This window comes from Chrysemys picta, chromosome 4 (assembly GCF_011386835.1).
Source record: "Chrysemys picta bellii isolate R12L10 chromosome 4, ASM1138683v2, whole genome shotgun sequence".
Lineage (NCBI taxonomy): Eukaryota > Metazoa > Chordata > Testudines > Emydidae > Chrysemys > Chrysemys picta.
Window position 1 is genome coordinate 30,705,522 of NC_088794.1, and position 23,492 is coordinate 30,729,013.

Below are 23,492 nucleotides of genomic sequence, written 5' to 3' on the forward strand. Positions count from 1 at the left end.
TTACAAACATTGAATCTCTCCCCCCTTGTAAGTATTCTCACACTTCTTATCAAACTGTCTGTACTGGGCTATCTTGATTATCACTTCAACAGTTTTTTTTCCCTCTTACTTAATTGGCCTATCAGAATTGGTAACACAACTCCCACCTTTTCATGCTCTCTGTATGTGTGTGTGTATATATATATATATATATATATATATATATATATATATAAAATCCTCAATATATGTTCCATTCTATGCATCTAAAGAAGTGGGCAGTAGCCCACGAAAGCTTATGCTCAAATACATTTGTTAGTCTCTAAGGTGTCACAAGTACTCCTGTTCATTTTACCATTGAAATCAACAGTCATAAAACAGAACCATCACTTTAAAGTCTTATTTTAACGCTGCACAGTGTCAGGCAGCTCCAGGGGCAACTGAGATGGTTTAAAACTTTAATTTTTAAGTTTCATACTGTTTTCTCCTCTTATACAGGGCAGCTGAGTAGCGGAACAACAAGGAAAAAGTGTCACGAGATGGTGCACAAAGAGTGAACGAGGTGGACCAGATCCTCAGTTCCGTAGTGCTAAAGCAGCATTGCTTCATTGACTTCAATATAAAGCATCAACTCCTGCAGTATATTTTACTGAACATATAAACCCACACAAATGAAACCTACTAGAAACATATAAAACATCAGGGGCTTGAAAGTGGAACCCCAGCCCTCACTGAGAAGAATGCGTTTGCTGAATCTACACTGTATTGTGCTGGATTGCCATACTCCATTCCTACACTTGGGCCACGCACAGGGGTGGAGAGATGGATGAAGATACCTTTAAGCCATCTTTGTACCCACTGTATTCTAGGGCCTACCTGGCTCCCCGGATAAGTTAGAGTAGCCCAGCCCTGGCATGCAGGAAGCAGAGATTAGCTGTAGTGCAGGGCAACCTGGCCAGGACTCTTGACTAGTTCTGGTCCCAGTATAGAGCCCTTATACCAGCGCTACATCAGCTGGGAGTGTCAACAGGGGTGCATTTCTATCTCCTTTCAGGCTCCTTTGCAGCATAAAAGGAACCTTAGCGTATCTGAGAATCAGTCAGGCCCATCAATGGCCCCTTGCTGGCCTGCATGTGCGTAGCTATGGTGTTTAGTGCCCAGTATTCATTCTCTCTCACTCTTTCATAGGAGATACCTATAGATTGAATCTGGCTTGCAGTTTTCTTACTCTGTTTTGGAGTTTGTTAGATTTATCAATAACAATATTTATAACAAAGAGGAAGATAGAGTGCTGAACACTAGAGAGAATAGCTTGAACAGTGTTTTCGCCATTCGCATTTAGAAAATCCCTCTTTGTACCACTAAACATGGAAGAGCCTCTATAAATTAGATCAATTTCCTGCTGTTCCGAGAGTAGCTGTAAGTGGGTCACGCCTTGCTAATGTGAAGCACAAAGTAGCAAAGCATGGTGGAGCCCAGGAGTACTGATTCAGATCGAGAGGGGCAAGGCGAAACCAGTGCTTCCCTCAAGGTCAGCAAAGAAGAAAGCCCCATAAGCTTAAAATGTATCTTAATTATGGTCTATGAAATCTACATTCACAGCAGAATGAGGTACAAAATCTCAGATGATTGGTCAGAAGCCAGGTTGGCGGTTGGGTGCTAAGAGGCTGGGGTGCTGTGGAATGGTGACTCCCTCCCCATGCACTACTGCTGATCAATCTGTAAAAACACCTGGCTCCATAGGGCTCCTGCTGCTGCTAACTGGGAAACTGAGTTTTGACATGGTCGGGAGGGGATGGGGGGGGGAAGAGAAGAGAATAGCCCTGCCTTGACCACGTTAGACAGGACAACAGCCATATAGATGGGGCTGTCAGAGAGAACACAATGCACTACAGTGTTCCCACAGTGGCTTCCGCAGAGCTGATTTTCCAGGCAAACTCAGACAGTGGAAGGCGGTTTTTAAACCTTCTAGCACCTTGGGAAATTGTTATGAGCTGCATGAGGCTGGGTGGAACTTAATCCTGCTCCACTGAAGATCATGGGAAATGGCCATTGACATCCTTAGCTCACTGTAGCTTTTTCTTAATGAGAGGTGCTTCTGGAGGCTCAGCCATTGGGAGAAGTGACTCCCACCAATTGTGGACAGGAATTTGCTTCACGTTTCTGTAATGTGTGCCCAGTTGTTACAAGGATGGGCTGAAGAGAGAGGCTTGTTTACAGGGGGCAATTTAGCAGTTTGTTGTAGTGGTCTAATTAACAGGGTGTAGTTATACTAGTGTAACTCCTGACTAAGTATCCACACGAGGCATTATACCAGTATATCTACAGCTGTATTATTAGACTGGTATAGTTATGCCACTTCCCTAGCTAGAGAAGCCTGAAATCCTTACTATCTGCAAAGGGGCGAGGATTGCAAACCTGCTATTCGGCAGCTGGCCAGAAGATGTCAGCCACACAGACAATGGACAGAAGCAGGGAATTTTTGTCAGAATGTATAAGGTGGCTTTGCTGCTTTAGGAGAGAGCTGCAGAGGTCATCACAGAGGAGGGAGAGAGATCGGACTCTGGTCTCGTGCCACTGTACCCCCACTGGCTTCTAGGAGCCACTCCTGATTTCCACTAGGGTAAATACGAGAAGGCTCACTGCCTTAAAATTAAGAGGCTGATTTGCCTCTGATGTCACAATGGTACTATGTCACAGCCCCATTGTCAAGGGGAGGAAGGGAGGCAAGGTGATGGCTAGGGAGTCTCCCACAGGGAAAGGGCAGAGCTGCAGCTCTGGGACATGGTCCAATCTCTCTTACAGTCACGTTTCCATAGAAGCGGAACACATCTTGTTTCACGCGGTACAATCTCGTAAGGAACCATGTCACATGTGTTCATGGCCTGGCCTGGCCCGGCCCAGCCACACACAATGTGTAGAGTAACTTCCGGGCCAGGGTGAAAAGCGAGGTGTCATTTTTTCCAGTGGATTTTTAGTTCTCTTGAAGGTGAGGGACTATAGCACCACCTGGAGGCACGCTGAGTGCAGGGCAGTGCTATGCTGCTATCCCTGCACAGGTTTGGAAATGCACTGGTCACAAACTGCACTGCCTCCTGCTATGCCAGTGTGGTGGTATTATTACTACTACCGGTACATCATCTCTAAGCAGCTAGGCTGATCCTTTTCAATCATGGATCTGCAAAGACTCCCTGCCTCCTTTCCCCTTTAGCATGACTTCCCTCCCCCCCCGCCCCACACCTGATTCTTGACCCAAAGCACCCCCTAATAGTGCACTAACGGGCCCTCACAAGCCAAGCTAATGCACCTCATTCTTGGGTTCAGCTTCTGATCCCAGTTACAGTCCCACTTTTCTTTTTTCAAATGAAGCTATTCTCAATTTACACCAGTGTAACAGAGACCAGAATTTGGCCCATGATCAACAACATCCTTTTTTATTAGTAATACTAGGGTAGTATAGAGAGGCCCCAGCTGAGGCCAGGGCCCATTGTGCAAGGTGCTGTGCACAGTGAGAGACGGCCTCTGCCCTGACGAGTTTACAATCCATGAAGACAAGACAGGCAAGAGGTTTGAGGGGGAAACAGAGGCACAGATATACCTTGCCCAGGGTCACACACTAGATCAGTGGCAGAGGCAAGAACAGAACCAGAGAGTCTCCTAACTCCTAGGCCTGTGTCCTGTCCACTAGACAGCACTGTCTCTCCACCTAGTCTCCTCCCTAGCATTAACTAATTAGTTCATGCCTACCCATGGAGTGATTGTGATATGGTCAAACCTCTATAATGAGCTAGACAGACACACCACACTCATAGCACAGCAGGTATGTCCTGAATATTTTTATTAGCTAGAGTTGTTCAAATCCCTACTTCTATATCCCTCAGTTGGCTTTCCTGGACACTCAGACACAACCCTCCCCACCCCCCACCAGAAAAAGAAATACAAACACCTAATCATAGGCCAGCACCAATAGGGATGGGAAAGATGGGCTAGCAAATGGGGTACTGAGCTGGGACTCAGGAGATTTGGGCTCAGCTTCTGGCTCTACCACGGATACCCCCATGCCTCACGTCCCCATTGGTTAAATGAGAATATACTTTCCTACCTCACAGGTGTGTCTCAAAGTCGATTATCAACCAGAAGCACACAGATACTATGGCAATGGGGCCAGATAAGCAGACAGATCGCATATTCCCCCCCCCCCAAGCAACAGAGGGAATCCAGTTATATTTAGAATATTTATTTTACAAGACAATACACACAAAAAATTACAATATTTTTAAAAACTTCAAATAGGAAAAAAAAATTCTCCCCCTTAAAGCAGCAGTTTTTAAAACAGTACAGGTATGGCCCAGGATCCTACAGTAACAGGATACAATGTTATATGGTGTTATTGAAAAACCACCAAAAGTCGAGGACTGTACGCATTGAAGAGAACTGCAAAAGTTTAATACACACATGTAATGGTCAAACATTACTACACGGAACATGGAACTGAACCAGCTGGGTTTTAAAATGATGGAATGTGGGTCTCCCCCTTTTAAAAACACCAAGAAATAAATAAATTTACACAGAAAATAGTCCAATCAGTCAAAACACTCTTAACTAAGATTAGTGTTGCTGAATGGGATAAGTTACATGGGGATCTATTGGTCTTTTCCATGTTCCTGATTAGCTACTGCTCAAGAACTACACCAAGAAAATAAAGAGAACTGGAAATGAGAAGACGAGCTCTTCATTAGTAGAAGGTCCCAGGGCGCGCTCAGAACAGCACGGAATCATGCCAGCATTGGGAATGCCAAACTTGACAAGAACCTAGCATAAAACAGCAAATATTAGCAAATTGGGCAACGACAAATTTCACAGCTCGACTCCCTTAATGCCTCAGGAGCAGCAGATAGAACCTTGGACACCAAGCCACAGACACCAACAATGCACTCTACAGCTCGTTCACTTCATCACTGCGACGCCACATAGAGGACCACATTTGGGGAGGAAAGACGGGTGATGCAAACAGAGGGGGATTTTATGCTGCTGGTGCCCTTAGCGCTGTCCAATGCCCAGTCAAGACAATGGAAGGACTCTCATGGACTTCAGTGGGCTTTGGAAGGATCACGTGTTCAGCTTTCCCTTCCAAGGTGGGGGGGAAAGGTCAGAACAAAAAAAAAAAAAAGAGAGAAAAAAGACAACACACACACACACACACACAAAATACAGTGCAGAGCTGTGCAAACCCTGACACATACACAAAGCGTGCACACAGATTTGGCCAGCTGTGTGCGGGTACATTCTGCCTTTGCACATACCTTCACCTCCCGTTCATTGGACGCATCTACTGTGCATGAAGTGGATGTGTGCCATGTGCCTGGATTGCTGCAAGGGATAGGAAAGCCTTCCAGGCACAAGCAGGGCCAAAGGAAAAGTGTCTAACCAAAGGCATGCTTGTCTTGCACATCCTCTCCTTGGATTTGCTCATGTCATTACTTTATTTCAGCAAGGAAAATATCCCTTCCTTTCTCCCACACGGGTTTGATCCAAAGCCCATTGTATTTGGCGGGAGTCTTTCCAGGGACTACAACAGGCTTTGGATGAGGCCTTACAATTTGTGCCCTGCACCCATGTCACTGTCCGGCCTACTCCTGATTTGCCAGGTATCTAGTTTTTGTCAAGAATAGTCATGTTTTTCCAGCTTTTTATGGATCGCTCCATTATAGCAAATCCCAAGCCTGCCTCGTCTCAGTCTAGTCTAGGAACAGCAACACTTTGCACTTGTAGGCAGCACTTTCCAAACAGAAGCTAATTCAGTCTCAACTGTGGGGTCGGAGAAATGATCTATTTTACCAATGGAAAAAAAGGGGAGGCAGCAAGTTTAAGTGACCTGACCAAGATCACAGAGGGAGGGAAGTGTCAGAGCAGTTTATAAATTCCTGGCTCTTGGACCAATGATCAGACCACCCCTTGCCTCCCAAACTGTCTGAAGCAACGGTGGGATGTCTAGCACTTTTCAGGGAAGGTCACCACACACAAATGGACACATGCAAACCACTGGCTTTGTGTGGCAGTGGTTTTCTTTAATTGTACCTTCATCAATGGCATTTTCCAGTGTTTGTAGGATCCAGGAATGAAGAGTGTGACAGGGCCAGAATAGTATGGGAACAACATTTCTTCTCTGAAGAAATTAAAGACCCACTGTTATTAGTCTCCAGAAAAGGCTGTGATGCAGTTGCGCCTTTAAATGATAGTCTCAGGACTCGCTGCTTCCCTTCTAGAATTGCAACTCTAGAGCAGCCTCTGGCTGATATTAAACAGACTGAACTGTCCAGAGGGAGCAGTCTCTCTCCAGAGGGTTTGTGCTCTAGCTCAGAAGCATACAGACTCTTGGACAGCCAGTCAGAGAATGGAGCACATTTAGCATGAAGGTTTTTGGGGAAGAGGACTCCAAATATCTGAGCCTGCTGCGCACACCCTCATTCAAAATATTTGCTCCAGATACCAAGGGCAGCAGCACTTCTGCTGTCCCTCAGGCACAACCGCACACACAAGGTACAGGACATTTTGTTGAGGTCCCCGATTCTTAAGAAACAAATAGGCTTGCCTCAAAGAGCTTAGTGCATGGCACATACAGTAGGGTAGGAGGGAGTGAAGTCCTGTTTCCATGGAAACAGGAGTCTGCTCCAGTTCCTGAGAGAAATCAATTCTACTCTGAACCAGAAAGCATTTTGTGTCTGGCTTAGTTAATTCTTCTGGGGCCAGGTGCCAGGTTGACAGCTCTGGAGGATGGAGTCCCCTGTTTACCCGCAGCGTTCCTCAAAAGGCAGCTTTGGAGCTCAATTTTTACTGTCACCTTAGTGGAGGCCACGCCTGCAGGGCCGAAAGGTCACGGAACCCAGGGTATCATTCCAGGTATCACGTTAGTCACCTTCACCTGAGGCTCAACATGGTCCCCAAAAGCCATGAAAATGGGAGAAGGACGGCGCCCCTTCCACACCAAAGCATGAGTCAGGGAGAATCAAGCTGTAGGAGGGAGAAAAGTGAATCCAAAACACACACTCATACACCCCCCGACCCCCAACACACACGGCCTACGGCTCCTTCCTGTGATGTGGCGGATTCCGATAGTGGACTCCAGGCTCAGAGAGGGATGAGCATAGGCAACAGTCAATTGTAGCACAAAATATACAGTCCATGTAAGCTAGCAATACACTGAATAGAAATCCAGACCCTCTTGCTCGTGGGCGAGACCTCCTATCACTGAGCCCCGAAATATTCCAAATAGGTTATGGCGTATGAGTAACTTGAGGAAAAAGGTCTTCCGCTGCACACAAACCTACATTGATAGTATAGCTCACCCCATCCTAGAGATGTACAGCAAAACATCCCCTTCTCTTGTGCCAGCCTGCTTCCCTCACACACGTGCCAGGGTAAGACGGGTTATCCTTTGAGGGGTCCATTTAGTGAAAGCCTTTGTACCTGCCCTTGCTGCTTCTTGTCAGGCTCCGGTCCCTAGGATCATCAGTACCGAAGTAGAGCTTCCTAGATGTGTCCCCCTCATGTGGAAGTTGTGCTTACTGAAGCAGCATTGGGCCTCCACTCCCTTCCTGTTTGCCCGCAGAGCTCATGTCAGTGTGGTAACTGGGCACTGTGCTGTTTGACAGAAGATAAAGGGCCTACTCTGGCACCCACAGAAACCATAGGCAAAACATCCAGGAGCAGGAGAGAACCAACAACACAGTGCATCTGGCCCTCAAGCCTGAACCCATCAACACAAGCTTTGCCACTCCCCAGTGTTGGCAGGATCAAACCCTTGGCTGCTATAGCAAAGGCTTCTTCAGAGTCATGTCTTTTTAGTCCCTTCTATACACCTCCTCTCAGGCTGTATAGCCAGTCCTCCTCCTCTCTGTGCAGAGTCTCTTCTGCAGATCCCCTCGTTTCAGCTCCCCTGTGCCATGTTATATACTCCCTCCAGATTCCCCCCACCAACCGCCATCAGGTCCCTTCCACACAATGCCCCCTTTACTTCTCTCCTTGTGCCCTTGTATTCACTACTCCCCTCTTTCAATCATAAGTTTTCACAGACTCCCCCAGCTTCTATGGGCCTCATTTTCAGAGAGGCTGAATAGAGCTGATCAAAAGTTTTCCATAAAAACACACAAACCACCACCACCACCACACACCCCAAACACAAAGTTTTTCACTAAGTGTCCATGGAAAATTTAATCATTTTGTAAAAAATAAAATAAAAGGCCCCCAAATCTAACTATTTCATCCAAAGAAGAAAACATTTCAGTTCGGGTATGCTGGCATGGTGCCTCATGGAGCTGTAGTTTGATTTCCTCATGTCCCCTTTCTCCTCTGTGAGCCAGGCTCTTCAGCCATACTACATCTCCCATGATGTACCCTGGCCAAGGGCTCCTATGATGCACCCAGTTCGCCTTACCATGAGGAGGCACTCAAACTATGACTCCCATGAGGCACCATGGCAACATTTTCAAACCAAAGTATTTTGTCCCTTCCCCCCCACTCCGACTAAAAAGTCTCAATTTTCCATGGGGAAAAAAAGCCCATTCTGACCAGCTCTAGTGCTGAACCTTCAACCTTAGAGTTAATGGGAACGGCAGGTACCAAGTGCCACTGAACATCAGAATCCTTCTGTAGCCACTCCCCATCCCCATCCTCCAAAAAAACCTTTTCTACCATCACCAGACTCAAGCCCCATGACTGCCCCCCACCTCCAATTTTCTCGGTGCCTCTTCCAGTTCCTGTTCACGTGCCATGTACCATGGCCTCAGTTTGTTATTAACCTGCACTCATGTGGCTGCTTAAAAAAAAAAAAAAAAAGCCAATGGCTCCTTTTTGGTGAGTGCACAACAAAACACAAATGTAACGTGTCACACGCCTCACAAAGTCCATTGGGGACAACAGCACACACGTCCTACAAAAGCCCATAGACAGCCTGAGGTTCCCAAAAGCATCAGCACTATTTGCAGGCCGGTCAACAGTTTGCTCTGCTCTCTCTGAACTTTGCAGGAATGCAAGAGATTTCACACCCTGTACATCTGATTAGTTAGGAATGGACGAGATTAAGGACAAGTGAACATCAGGCTAGAGTGGAATATCCCAGCTGGTCTCATTACGGTGACTTAGAGAACCTATTGCAAACAATCCGTACATCCAGACGGAGCAGTGGCTACATATTGCAGATTTAAAACAAAAAAAAAAAATTATTACTTTGCAATTAACATGCACAAGGCAGAAAAGGCCAGATCCGCAGCTGATGTAAAATTAGCATGGCTCCATTCTGGCTATCACATTATCGTTCTTGCATACGGTCAGGTTTCCCCAAGACACATGAATCCATGTTATTTAATTGGGCCTGAATGCTCAGTTCAATTCATATTTGAAGAACAGTCAACCCTTCTTATAATACCCGTAAGCTGCATTCTGTAGTACCTTCCAGCCGATGCTCTCAAGAGACAAATGGATTAAGCCTCACCACGTCTGCAAGGTAGGCAAGGATTCTTCCCCATCTCACTGGGGCACTTGAATTAGCAGCAGAGCCAGGTGGATCCCAGAATTCCCATCTCCCATTCCTGTGATTAGCCACTACACAACACTCACTCACCCTTACGGGTCAGTTACAAACCACCTCACCTGATTCTATCATTTAGTCTAAAAAGTCTACTGACAAAGACGACTAATCTGTTCAAGATGCCTATGCTCAGGGCACATCACGCAGATGAACTGTATACAATGAAGCTACGACTGTTGCAGTGGCCACAGTTGATGGAAACTGAAGCATTCAGCCACTGTAATGCTGTGACCTCTGCTTTGTTTTTCCATATGTCGTGGGATTCTGGCCTTCAATGATTCACTGAACTGCAAGGATCTTACACTGCCTGGCATTAGGGGCCTGTCTACATTGGGCAGATTTGCTAACTGCTTTTAAGTCAGTACAGCTAAATCGGTTTTAAAACCGATCAGAGCAGTAGCCTTGACCACTTGGCCTTCTAACTGGGTCGGGCTGCCTTAACTGCTTCAGTCCAGGGCTATGCAATGGTTCCTGACTATTTCATAAAAAAAAGTTGGTCTAGCTGAACTGGTTAGACAATTTCTCCAGTGTAGACAGCCCTTGTGGGGTAAGCCACAGGCAGAGCTGGATGGTAAAGGCAGCCTGACAGACTCCTACTGCTGCAGGCACTACAAAAGGTCACTGTAGTGGAACAAAGAGGTAATAGACCTGGACTACAGATCTTGGCACAGAGGTTTTTGGAGCCAATGCCCTCACGTTTGCCTTTGGATTTTGTAATTGTGTCCTGATAGGCCAAACCCCTTGGCCCCTACTGCAAGGCTTAGGGCAGACATTGGGACATCCATGGGTCCCCGTTCCAACAAAGCACCTGAAGTAGAGTATCATGGGGCACGAGGCTCTGCATGCATACACAGCTAGGTGATCAGCAACTAGCGCTCCCAAAAGCTATTTGGAAAAGCCACAGGCACCCTCGATCATGGGCCACAACAAGGCAGTTAAAAGGAGCAGAAATCCATGTCAAAGCACCACCTCAAAATGCAAGTTATCTTGCTGATCACTAGCACTGGTCCACACATCATGCTTTTCCTCTTCCCCTACCATGGAGACCCTTTTCCTGCTGACTCCAGGAACTCCTAATGGTGAGGACAGTGTCCGATCTCCTAGGAGAGTCACAATTACCAGTCAGCTTAGCCTGCAGGATGCTCATTAAAGCTCTGGCCAGGTGAGTCTGCATTTTGAGAGACTAAATTATTTCTGTGTCTCCCACACCACCTCTTAGCTACTCTGAGACCTCTGCAAGGGAAATACTCAAAACTGCTAGGTCTAAACACTGGCTTTTGTTGATGGGGTCCCAAGTCAAAGTCTTGGCTGTCAGGATCCCAGCCACGTCTATTAGTTATAAATTTAGGACCAACATTTCCAAAAGTAGCCTGATTTTAGGTGCCTACTTTGAGATGTCGTGAGCCAAATTTCCAGAGGCACCGAACACCCCTGACTTCAATTAGAATTTGGGGTGCTCAGCTCTTCCAAAAAACTCAGGCCCAAAGCACCTGAGGTTGGGCACCCAAGGACCGAGCAGCCAAAATCAGAGGTCACTTCTGAAAATTTTAGTCTTCCTGTTTCTGAGATGGAAAGAAACAAACTAAAGATGACTCACGGTGCAGCTCACATGGACCTGGAAGTGCATATCATATCAGAAAGGGACAATAGCAGGCACGTCCTATAAAAGTAACAGGCTGGGCATTCTATGCCCGCGCACAAGCATATTCCACAGAAACACCAGTATCAGAGGTTTAACACCCCCTTGGAATCTTCAAGAGGTTGTTCCAAGGAATCAATTTTTAGGTTTAATCATCACAGACACTGATCTCCCTCTTGCAACAGGTAATCTCTTTAGGAGCATTCAGCTTCAACACACTAGTGTGCCTCTGTTTGAGCCCCTGAGCCAGCCAGTGTTGCAAACTCAAATCAAGTTCCCAACCAGAACAGCAGTTGCCAGCAGAATCACCAGGAAATAAAGTCAGGGGGGTCATGGGAAATAGATCGCCTCTTTCCCATGCAGAAAAAAAAACCATCAGCATTTCTGCATTCTAGTCCTCCACTGTTGGAGTGACAGGAGACGATCTCCAGGGAAACACGGATGTGAGCAGGTCCTTTTAAACATACAGCATTAAATACATTTTAAAGAGTCTCCCCTCCCCTGTACTGGTCTCAAACCCTTTCCCAGGCCTCTCCCTCCCCAACAGGCAGAACACACTGCTGAAAGCTGTAGCGCGCACACCGATACAACAATGGTGCCAGACATGCTTTGCTGGGTTCATGAAGCCAGTGAAAAGGGGATTTGGGTATAAACCCAACATTCCTGGCTTCCAGAGGGTTTGGGCATGTTCTGAAAACCCTGTGAGACGTGGGCCTGCAAGCTCCCTGCTGGGTCATAGGTTGGTACTCGATCTGACACTGGAATGAAGATACAGGACTCACTTTGAACTCTCTTTACCCTGATCCTGCTCTCCTCCTTCAGGCAAAGTTTTGCAGGGATGGGAACTGCACTCCTGCCTGCTATTAATCCAGGCTCAGGCCCTTAACAGGGGTGGGTTCTGCACTTGGGCTTGGCAAGGTGACCATAGGGTGTTAGCTAGTCATTGAGCACTGCAGTTCCCCAATGGCCCTATCTACACCACCTGCAAGGAAGTGCTGGCCCTTTTGGTAATGCCCAGTGTGAAGGGGGTGGGGCAAGGTGTACGGAACTAACAGGGAGTCACGCTTCTGTTAAATGGAAACTTCTACAGTTTGGTCTCTAGAGCTGCACTAAGGCCTTGTTCACATGGGGATATTAACCACTGCTGCCAAGCCCTAGCATACCCACGATCTACACCAGTGCAGCTGATTCCACTGTAATCAATGGGCTACAGCTGCCAATACCAACACTGACCGCTCCCCTCCACAGCTGGAATTATCAGAACAAACAGAGGCACCTGCAGCATTCATGGGTGGCACCAGGCAGCCCTGCCAGGAAGGGACAGGGCTTAGCCGGGCGGGGGAGGAGGAGGGGTTTATTAAATGTTAACGTAAGAGTTTCTGACTTGATGGGTTGCAGGGTCACCAGCTAGAGACAGTTACTGCAGCAACGTCAGGGGCCCCCCTTTGAAATTCCAGGTCTCAGGCAGATGCAATTGCTCCTGATTTAAGGACAGACCTGTAAAATTCTGAAGTCTCTAGGCACTAAAGATGACTCCTCACTAGGCTGGAGCAGTGCAAGTTCGTCAGCACCAAGAACTTCAGCTCACAAAGGCCTCGCGCTGACATACCGCACAGGGCTCACTGTGTGCAATCATTCTGCTGAAATTTAAAAATAAAAACCGGGTTGGGGAGGAAGGGGGGAAGAGGGGAGAAAGGAAGGGATATTTCCATGGATCTTTGTCGGAGGCCATAAAGCAGCATTTTCCAGGTCCTTTTCTGTGCCCAATAACCATGGCAACAACATTGCTGGTCCACATCGCAGTGTGAACCCAAATGGGAGCAAAGCAGACAGCTGGGAGCACAGATATCCATAATAAGAGCAGCATATCTTAGGGAGAGAGGCTGCTTCAAACCTGTATTTGCCACGGAGCTCTTCATTTCCTTCTGACAAATGTTTACTGGCAATGTATTTTTAACCCCAAATTGTAAGTCTCATACACAATAATATATGGGGGGGGGGGGGGGGGGGAGGGGGAAAATCACTATTTGAACATTAAAATTTTGTCAAGAAAGGCAAAGGACTGTTCAAAAAATGAGACTGGTGTTCCTTTTGGATTCTTTATGATGTATAGAGAAGGCCTGTTTTTAAAGAGGAGGAGAAGGTCACTTGCTCTTCACCTTTTAAATATAAGGAATTTCAGCTCTTGGGTTTCCCTGGTCTTGCTGGATGACATCTGGGAAGCGAGTGGGATGTTAGTCTGCGCTCTCATACCATAATTGACGGGGTTAAACAAAACCTTCCTTTCTCCAAAATGTAAGTTAGTCGTTAACATTAAATAGGGGTTAACACAAAGAAAAAAAGTTTGAACTAGTGACTAGAAATCCTCTCTTATCAACTGTCCAACTTTCACTCTCGTGGGACACCACCATTTCACCAGCTCTCCTACCATCACTCTTCCAGACTAGACGGGGATCTGAATCTTGCACGCAAAAAATCAAGCAGGGAAAAAAAAAAAACACAACAACAACCACCACCAACAACTTCCTACACCTTTCAGGCCTTCATTATATATCATAAAGCAGGAGAAGAGTCACCCTATGGAAGAAAAAGAAAAACTTTTCTTTAAGTGCAACTCAGAAAAATCCAGAGTGACACAAGCATCATCGTACTGATCACAAAAGATTGTTATGAATAGAGAGGTCATCTATGCAGATTCCCTTCTCTACATAGATAGAGTCATTTTTTATGTCTCACATAGGCAAAAGTAAGAACTTAGCTGTGTAACAACCTCCTTTACATTAAAGGTACATGATCAGGACAATTGGCCTCCAATTTTGGTTTTACAAAGAAAGTTTTACAAAACCTAAATAAAGAGAGTGTTGAAATACACAAAGATTTCAACTGTTTGTTTTACTTATTCTTCATCTGTTGTGTCTGAAACACAAACAGCACCATGATGCTAGTGATGGGGAAGCAGAAAGTGAAACTGACTCGTTTAGTTTACATGTTGAAATGGAATGAAGTGCAATAATAAAGCAAATTAGATTTTCAGTTCTTTCCCTTGTGACAATTCAAAGTGATATTGTGAATATAGATAAAGAAAAGGTTTGGTTTTTTTTAAAAACATTAGTGTCCCTTTAACAGAATTTGCACATGTCTAGGGTTGCCAGCCTGTTATCCAGTCAATGACCACCTCCCCAAAGTGAGCAGTAAGTCTGGCTATCTTCCTCAATCCCACAACTGGACGCACACAGGCAGGCTCTTGTGCCGGCGTGGATCCAACTGGAGTCATACTGCCTCTCTGTATGTATTTCAGAGAAAACATCATAGCAAAACCAGACCTGGCCTTTGAGAGGCAAATCATATGGAATTAGGTCCCTGTGGAAATAAAACAGATGCCCTGGCCTCATTTCTTTTCCACATCCCAATTTTGGTCTGGATAAAGAAGTTGGCAACTCAATCCCCAAGGACATTGAGCCAGATCCTCAGTTGGTGTAAACTATCATAGTCCCGCTGATTTCAAGAGCTCACGGACGTCAAAGGATCTACGACCATTTCAACCAGCCGAGGATGTGGCCTATTCTGATCTTTAACCAAAAGGCCTGACTCTGAGACCATCTTTTTAAGTGACCCTTTGCAAGTGCAAACAACCACAGGAAAGGAGAGGAACACATCTTAGAGACAGGCCAAAAGACACACACAACCAGTACTCTGGGTAGAGTAACTGCTTGACACATCAGAGCTGGGCTAATTTAAGGAATATAATTGGATTTGTTTTTCCTGTATAAATAAAAAGTTGATCCCATGTCATTAAATTCTCCCCTCTCCTGCCTGTAGCTCGTAGCTAAACACTGATGCACCTGAAGCTATTCACACACGATCCCACGGACATACTCTTTCAGAGCAGACGCGTTTGCAAATACGTGCAGCGTATATCTCCCCCCCCCCCCACAGGCCCCATGGCCCCTATTTAGGAGGGAAGTCCCTTTGATTAAAATAAAATAAACACCTTCCCCCTCCTCTGATCTCCAAGAAGTTCATCCAAGTCCAGCTGATTTTAAGGGGGTTTCAGGACAAGTCCTTATAAAGAAACTTTTTGATTCTGGCATCTACCTGCTTCCTCTATTGACAATATGGGTCCCCCTTTAGAAGGTGTGCTGGGGCCTTGTCTTCCCAGAAGCCTGGCACACCAGAAGAGCGACTGGGGGAAACAAAGTCTGGTTCTTTTGCTCCTTTTTTGACTACCTGGTAATTCAGAGGGTGTGGTCGGTTTCTTCCCCCCCACACACTGCTGGGAGAAAGTCCGGGGACTGTGAGCCAGTCTGTGCTAACCAGTGTCTTTAAGAATGTCAATTAAAAATAATAGATATGCATAATTAAGTATTGATCCCTGGAGGGCTGGATCGGGTGGGGCATATAGAGAGGTGGAAAGGACTTTGTTTGGAGACGACCTTCACCCTGAAGGTTGCTGCTTTAACCCTTTATGCTGTGGCTCGGACACCATCAACGACGAATGCTGGATGATTCTGACCAGCAGCGAGTGCGCGCGAGGGTTAATCCCGGCGCTTCGGAAGCATGTCTAGGAAGAATTCTGCGATGCCTATGAAATAGATGACTTGTGCGATGCCGAAGAGTGGGGCAATGACCAAGGCTCTGCAGTACGCCCCCTTCAGGAAGGCCAGGGGCCCTTCCTTCTGCCAGATTTTCCTACAGAGGCACAGAGACATGTGAGATTCAGCATGAGTTGATCCCACCCATTGCCCATAATAGCAACTTGTGCGAACAAATATTTCCCAAAGTAATTTATTGTCTTTGTCACCAGAATCAGGATGCTCAGAGTCCAACTGATCACCATATGTGGGGTTGGAGGGAATTTTCCCCGGGTCAGACTGGCAGAGACCTTGGGGGGGGGGGGGAGGGTTGCCTTCCTCTGCAGTGTGGGGCAAGGGTCACTTGCAGTTTAAACTAGCATAAGTGGTGAATTCTCTGTTACTTGAAGTCTTTAAACCAGGAGTTGAGGACTGCAGTAACTCAGCCAGAGGTTTTAAGTCTATTACACGAGTGGGTGGGTGAGGTTCTGTAGCCTGCAATGTACAGGAGTTCCTATAAGGCAGGATCACAGAGAAAGTGTAGTTGCTGCAGATCTCACCCTTATCTATCTTAGGGTTTTATAGTGCTGCCCACTCTAGGATCTGGGCACTTTCTCATGTTAAAACCAACAGCAATAGCAATACCCCCAGTCAACTCCACAGAGTCTCTGGTTCTTCTCTCTTTTCTGCTTGGGGCTGTGTATTTGTTTTTGAGGTTATTGCTTTTCGGGGAAGGAGGTGGTTGGGTTTTCTGGTAAAAGGGGACACCTGCCCTATTAGCCTTCCCCAAGGGCCGGATAAACCCCTTTTAGGCATTCAGATAAAACAATTAAAAAAAAGAAGCCCTTGGTGCTGCAACTCCTTCCCATTGCCAAGAAGCAGGCAATGGAAGATGCCTAGAACAGAGGCATTGCAACCGGATCTGTCTGGTAACCAGTGAGGAGACCTTTTACCTGGTGCAGTCTAGGATTCCTGAGTATGTGTCTTCATTCACTCCCCTTTTCAAGGACTGCAGCCTTGTCTTGATTACTGAGGACAGAGAGAAGGAGAAAAGAAGCTTAAGAACCCTATTTTACAGGCAATGGGCTGCCTCTGGTTCTTTCCCCAAAGCTTCTGCCGGGTGGCTTTACACACTGCTGCATAGCTCTTTAGTAGCCAAGAGGGATCATTTAGGGCTAGCAAAGCCAAATTGAGATTACTGGGATTATGATCACAGATGAGATTAATCAGAATATCAGAAAACTAGGGAAAACCTTAACTGTTCCTTTACAAATGGATTTAAAAATCCCCACACAAAACACAAAGAACAAGATTTTCCAAACTGACTCTGATTCATGGGTGTCCAGACCTCTTAAGGAGCCGGATTTTCAAAGGCCCAGCACTTTCTGAAAGTCAGCCCAGTGTGCAGTTGGGCACCCCAAAAAACTGAGGCACCAAAAACAAACAAACCAAAAAACAAACAAACAAAATCACTTGTCACTCTTAAAAATCTTGGTAATATAGGATTATGGGAGGGAAAACGACTTCCTATCGTTTCTCACAGGTCAGCCCTACAGACAGAGGCCAGACCAAGCGGTGTTATTGGAAGGCATACACAGTCTAATACACAATAAGGTAATGGCTTCCCAGGTGCTCACATTGGATGTACATAAGCCTGAATACACAAAGGCACGTGCCATGTGCACGCACACACATGATGGTTTCTACACAGAAACACGTCCATCACAGAGACGTGATAATGGCCACTTCTGGTCCTCCGCACCAAGAGTCCCCCCTCCATCCGGTTTAACTAACAAACACACCACAGACAGCAAGCACTCCCATGAGCAGGGGGTGAAGTAAAGGGAAAGCTCCGCTCCTTCTCAGCTGGACGCAGTGGGCAAGCTCTCCCTCCTGAGCTTGGGGAGGGGGGAGAAGAAGAGCTCGGACCCCAGAGATCTCCTTCTTATACTGCTGAGGGGCAAAGAATTAAAAATTCTGCGCACAACAATATTTTAAAATTTTACAAGCTTTATTTGTCAATAAATAAATAAATAAATGCAGTGGCTCCAGCATGGCAGTGTGGAGCACAGGTCACTGGCTGCAGGAAGGTGAGAGATCACTTTGCAGCCTTCCCACCCTCCACCCATGGGACACAGACTCAGTGGTGAGGCTGCACCCAACCCTGACACAGCACAAGGCCTGGGCCTCTGCCAGAAACACCCTAGGGCCCTACCCCTCTGCACCAGGTGTGGGGCAGGCAGGCTCAACCAGGCAGGATCCAAATGTGGAGGGGTTCAGTGGGGGGGCATCCAGGTCGGGGGTGAGAGGATTCTGTGTGGGACAATCTGGGTGCAGGCAGCTCAGTGGGGTGGGGGAGGGGTGGGGTCTAGGTGTGTGTGGAGGATCTGGATGCAGAGGCTCGTTGCGGGGGTTCCAGGTGAAAGTGGTTGGGGCTCAGCAGAGACGTCTAGGTGTGGGGGTCTCAGCAGGGGGGGTCTGGGTGCTGGGGGAGTGGGGCTTGGTGGGGGTCTGGACGGAGCTAGTTGGGGGTCTGGATGTGGGGACTCAGGGTGGTGCAGGGGGTGGGACTCATCAGGGTGGGGGTTTGAGTGTAGGGAGCTCAGTGGGGGGTGGTCTGGGTGCAGGGGGCTCCAGATGCAGGGGTTGAGGTTCAGTGGGGTAGGGTTTGGGTATGGAGGACTGGGGGGTTCTGGGTGTACAGGGCAAGGCTTGGCAGGGGTGTCTGGGAGGTCTTGATGCATGGGGGTTGGGCAGATGGGGGAGCAGCTCCCTGTATAGTGACCCCTCCCCCTGCAGTTGAGCGGCGATGGGGACAGGAAGCAGGGGAGGATGCAGAGCTTCCTGCAGCTGAGGGAAGTTTCTGGGATGGGTCTGACACAGCCCCAGCCACTCCTTGCAGGGGAAGAGGAAGTCCCATCCTCTCCTGCCTCCAGCCCAGCCCAGACTAGCAGCTGATCCCAGCTCAGGGTAGGAGCCACTGGCTGGGGTGTCCCCAGCCCTGCAGTGATTTACCTCTCCACCAGCTGCTCCAGGTGCCTGAAACGATGTACCTGCGCAGCTAGGGAGTGGTGTGTGACTGCTCTTGCAGCTTCCCAATCCGAAAGTCATTTTTCTGTGGGGAAGCAAAGAAATCTGCAGGGGGCATGAATTCTGCACACAGTGACGCAGAATTCCCCCAGGAGTACTTTTATGCCTCTTTCCAGGTTGGTGACATAAGGATTCTTCCAAATCTGGCATGGTAGTTCCTTCAGACCACCAGAGGGACAAAGAGCCTCCAGTTCTCCCACCTCTCTGTGGTGAGCAAAGGGAGACCCTGCCACTTCCCCTCCACTAGACAGAACGGCCCTGTCAGTGCTCTCTCTTCTCCTGGTACTACACAGAGGGGTGTGTGGGTGAGGTGGGAGCATAAGGGATGTCCCCCTAACACAAGCCATCTCCTTCCCCACTCCCCCAGTGCTTGGCTGATTCCAGGGCCACTTGGGGACATGGACTCCCTTTGAGTCCTTCACCCTGTTCCCCCTGCCACATCTCATCATACAAGGGGGCACAGGGCCACTTCAACGTTTGACGCCAACATCATGGCAACACAACCACCATAAGTGGTGAGTTCCTCCTCCTCACTCGATCCATCGTAACCATTGCCCACAAGGGGCCAGGAGCTCCGTGACCAGGTATCCGTGAAACTCCTCGTCGCCACCTTTAGGCAGCCAGCGCTCCCCCCACTCAGGACTCACCATCACACGGATTCACAGCCACTGCTGCCGTGCTGCCCGCCAGGCACCCGGACAGGAAGGACACGTAGAATGGGGCCTTGACGTCAGGGCTCTTCTGGCCCAGCTTGTTCAGGTTCGCAAACAACGGGAAGTAAACGATGGAAAACGGGACGTCTCTGTAATGGAGGGATGGGGAGAAGAGTGATCAGCAAAGCCGCACCCCCAGCCCAAGCAGCCAGTCACGGCAGGAAGGGCTGAAAGCTTTAGGGTCAACAATGGTTCCAGGCCAGGCCTCTTTCCCAGCTACTGGAATGTCATGCAAGGGGGTTTGAGAAAGACATTCCCTCTGCAGTGTCTATATCCCACAGAGAAGAGTCAGAGGGCAGATTCTCAGCAGGTATAATTCAGCACAGCTCTGCCGGAGCCAAGGGAGCTTTGCCTATTTACTCCAGCTGAGGATCTGGCCCAGCATGTCCAGAGTTCTAAAAGAGTTAAAAGTCCCTCCTCCTCCGTCAGTCCCATTGGGTGTTACCACCAATAATTAGTGAGTCCGTCACCTGAGAAGATAAGAGCTATGTCAGAGACACTCTCTACACTGGCTTCCTATGGATCAAATCAAGCTCAAGGTCTCGGTCCTTATCTTCAAGGCACTCCATGGATGGGGCCCAGGATAGCCAAAAGATCACCTAAGGCTCGGGGGGGGGGGGGGGGGGGGGGGGGGGGGAGGAGGAGGGGAGACTTGGCCCAGTGGCAGTCTCTACAATAAGGGGAAAGCTTGCCTGCATGCGAGACGGAACTTTCCCAGGGGCTGATCCAAGATTGTGGCACGAACTCCCCCAGGCACTAAGGACCATCACAAGGTTCACCACCTTCCACTCCAAGAGCAAGGTGCATTTCTTACGACCTGCCTTCTCTAACATGAATACAGAACCACGTGTATTAACAAAGCAAAGACCACCCTATCAAAACAAGACACTCCACTGCACACATTTTTCCAAGAGCAGAGGATGAGAGAATTAACAACATGTGACAGATATCAGTCACATCTCTTCATGCACAACTACAGTGATCAGTATGGTATAAGAACCTATGTAGACTAGAAGGAAGGCAGGTTACCAAGAATTCTCATTCTCTCTCTCTGCCCAACACAAAAGCACTAGGGGCCGTACTCTCCACTCATGTACTCCATTTCTACAACAGGGGAACTCCAGCATCACACTGATCTATGGGAGAGGCGAATTAGGTGCTTGATACACACATTTTTGTTAGTGACCCAGATGATAATAGAGTTGTCCAGTAAACAGTCCCAAATGCAGCAGCAGCACCATTGCAAGGAGCAGGGTTTGGGAGGATTACTTTAGAGTGCTCCGAGTTTCAGCGAGCACAACCCTACCTTAGCAGCGTGGCCCCAAGGCCCTTGTAAAGCCCCGCGATGCCTTTGCTCCGAAGTAGTTCCCTGGTGATTTGCGTCGCCGTGGTCCGTGTCTCCACCACCGACTCCGCTGCCCCAGCTGGTGGAGGAGAGCTGGGCTTGTGCTGCCATTAGCTTCTTCTGGGCCTCTGCATGGGAGTGACAGAGTGTTTATGAACAACACATGCCATGGGAAAAAAAAAAACCCACAACTTTCAATTATTGCACGGCACCAGTGCCAAGGCTATACAGGGACTTGGCTGTTTCAGAAAGGAAGATGTCTGGTGTAAACTGGATACTGGTGAGAGGGAGGGACTAACAGCACTGGCTAAAGCCAGCCATGTACCCTGCAAGCTCCTTCCCCTCAGCATGCCTCAGTCCTGGGCTCAAACCCAGCTCTGCCACCACACCTCAGTCCTGACCTGTAACATCGCCCCTGCAGTTCCACTCCTGGGTCTCTCCTGAGCAGACACGGTCAATCATGCAAGGCTTGCATGGTGTGGAGAACTGACTGCTATCAGGGCCGGCTCCATGCACCAGCCCACCAAGCTCGTGCTTGGGGCGGCACCTGGAGGGGGAAGAGCGCGGAGCCCCGGCCGCTGGGGGAGAGCGCAGAGCCCCGGCCAGGCTCTCCGCCCTCCCCCTGGTGCTCTGGCCGGTTGGGGAGAGCGGAACCCCGGCTGGGCTCTCCGCCCTCCCCCCGGCACTCTGGATGCCAGTGGAGCTGCGGTAGGCTTGCCGCCCTCCCCCTGGTACGCCGGCCAGTTGGGGAGAGCGGCCCACGGCCGGGCTTGGCGCCCTCCCCTCCCGCGCTCATGCTTGGCGCGGCGCGGCGGCGGGAGGCTTTTTTGCCTGGGGCGGCAAAAAAAGCCAGAGCTGGCCCTGACTGCTATAGACTAGGCCGAGCACAAGAGATCAATGCAACAGGGACTTTAAACCCTATTGGGACACAGGTCTTCAGAGGGGAAAGGCCACTAAAGCACACTAAAAATAAGAAAGGCTCATTCCTAATACCTTCCCTTAAACAATCACATTAAAATAAAACTGAAAAGCGCCTTGAAATAAAGTACCCTAGATCTATGCACTATGCTACTTATCTCCCATTACCTTTTAAACCCTAATGCACTACCACCGTTTGGTCAGTAGATGGAGCACATGTCAATCCCTGGGGCATTCTGCAGCTCCCATACATACACTCTCCTTTGCAAGGCAGAGAATAGGCCTCGACTGTTCCACAGTAGTGGTAATCTTTTCCAAACCCCCTGTAAACAGTTTACACCCACATGCCCCACAGAGCAAGGTTTGCATTAAAATTGGCAAGGGAAGGTTCTTGGGGAGGAAAAGGAAAAGAAACTATAACTCTCTGGTCTCATGGGGTGTTTGGGTTATGGGGTCCCACAATTAGGGTGTGATGTTACCATGTGTAATCATAATGGTACCTCCACAGAGGAAAGTCCCTGGACGTGCAGTTGTTATGTACACATCACACTGGGCATACACTCTCCCCTGGGACACTGAGTATGACAATTTAGCTGCTTTGCAGAACGCAACCCTACAGGTAACATGGATGCCAAGCTGGAAGAATCCTGATCTAAGCTGGCTGCAGCCTGGTGCCGGAAATACTTCCTGACGGGAGAATGCGTGGGAGCCACTGTGGGTTAGCTGAGTAGCACCATTAACACTCTACCTGATGGTAGGGTTACCATATTTCAACAATCAAAAAAGAGGACGGGAGGAGCCCCGCCCTAGCCCCGCCCCTGTCCTAGCCCCGCCCCCATCCTGTCCTAGCCCCGCCCCTGCCCCTTCCACTCCCTCCCACTTCCTGCCCCCTGAGAACCCCCAACCCTCCCCCCCACTCCTTGTCCCCTGACTGCCCCCCAGGACTCCACCCCCTCCCTAAGCCTCCCTGCCTCTTGTCCCCTGACTGCCTCCTCCTGAGACCTTCCCCACATCCTAACTGGCCCTCTAGGACCCTACCCCCTACCTGTCCCCTGACTGCCCCAACCCTTATCCACACCCCCACTACCTGACAGCCCCCCCAGAACTCCTGACCCATCTAAACCCCTCTGCTCCCTGTCCCCTGACAGCCCCCTCCTGGGACCCCTGCTCCTAACTGCCCTCCAGAACCCCACCCCCTACCTAAGCCTCCCTGTTCCTTATCCCCTAACTGCCCCTTCCTAAGACCCCTCTCCCTAACTGCCCCCCAGGACCCTACCTCCTACCTGTACCATGACTGCCCAAAACCTTATCCACCCTCCCCCAGAAAGCCCGCCCCGAACTCCCGACCCCCCCCCTGCTCCTTGTCCCCTGACTGCCCCCTCCTGGGACCCCTGCTCCTAACTGCCCCCCAGGACCCTACCCCCTACCTGTACCCTGACTGCCCAAAAGCTTATCCACCCTCCCCCAGAAAGCCCGCCCCGAACTCCCGACCCCCCCCCTGCTCCTTGTCCCCTGACTGCCCCCTCCTGGGACCCCTGCTCCTAACTGCCCTCCAGAACCCCACCCCCTACCTAAGCCTCCCTGTGCCTTGTCCCCTAACTGCCCCCTCCTGAGACCCCCCACCTGTACTCTGCCCAAAACCTTACACCCC

General features: G+C 48.9%; 1 protein-coding gene across 1 annotated transcript in view; it reads right to left on the reverse strand.

Moving 5' to 3' along the window:
- Positions 1-4,203: 4,203 nt before the first annotated feature.
- SLC25A22 (solute carrier family 25 member 22) overlaps positions 4,204-23,492 on the reverse strand; it is a 99,006-nt gene continuing 79,717 nt past the window's right edge. Inside the window, 5 exon segments of the mRNA XM_042862126.2 lie at positions 4,204-15,893; positions 16,729-16,804; positions 19,513-19,667; positions 20,885-21,003; positions 21,005-21,051. Of these exon segments, the coding sequence (XP_042718060.2) occupies positions 15,740-15,893; positions 16,729-16,804; positions 19,513-19,667; positions 20,885-21,003; positions 21,005-21,051 (551 nt within the window). The 3' untranslated portion in view covers positions 4,204-15,739.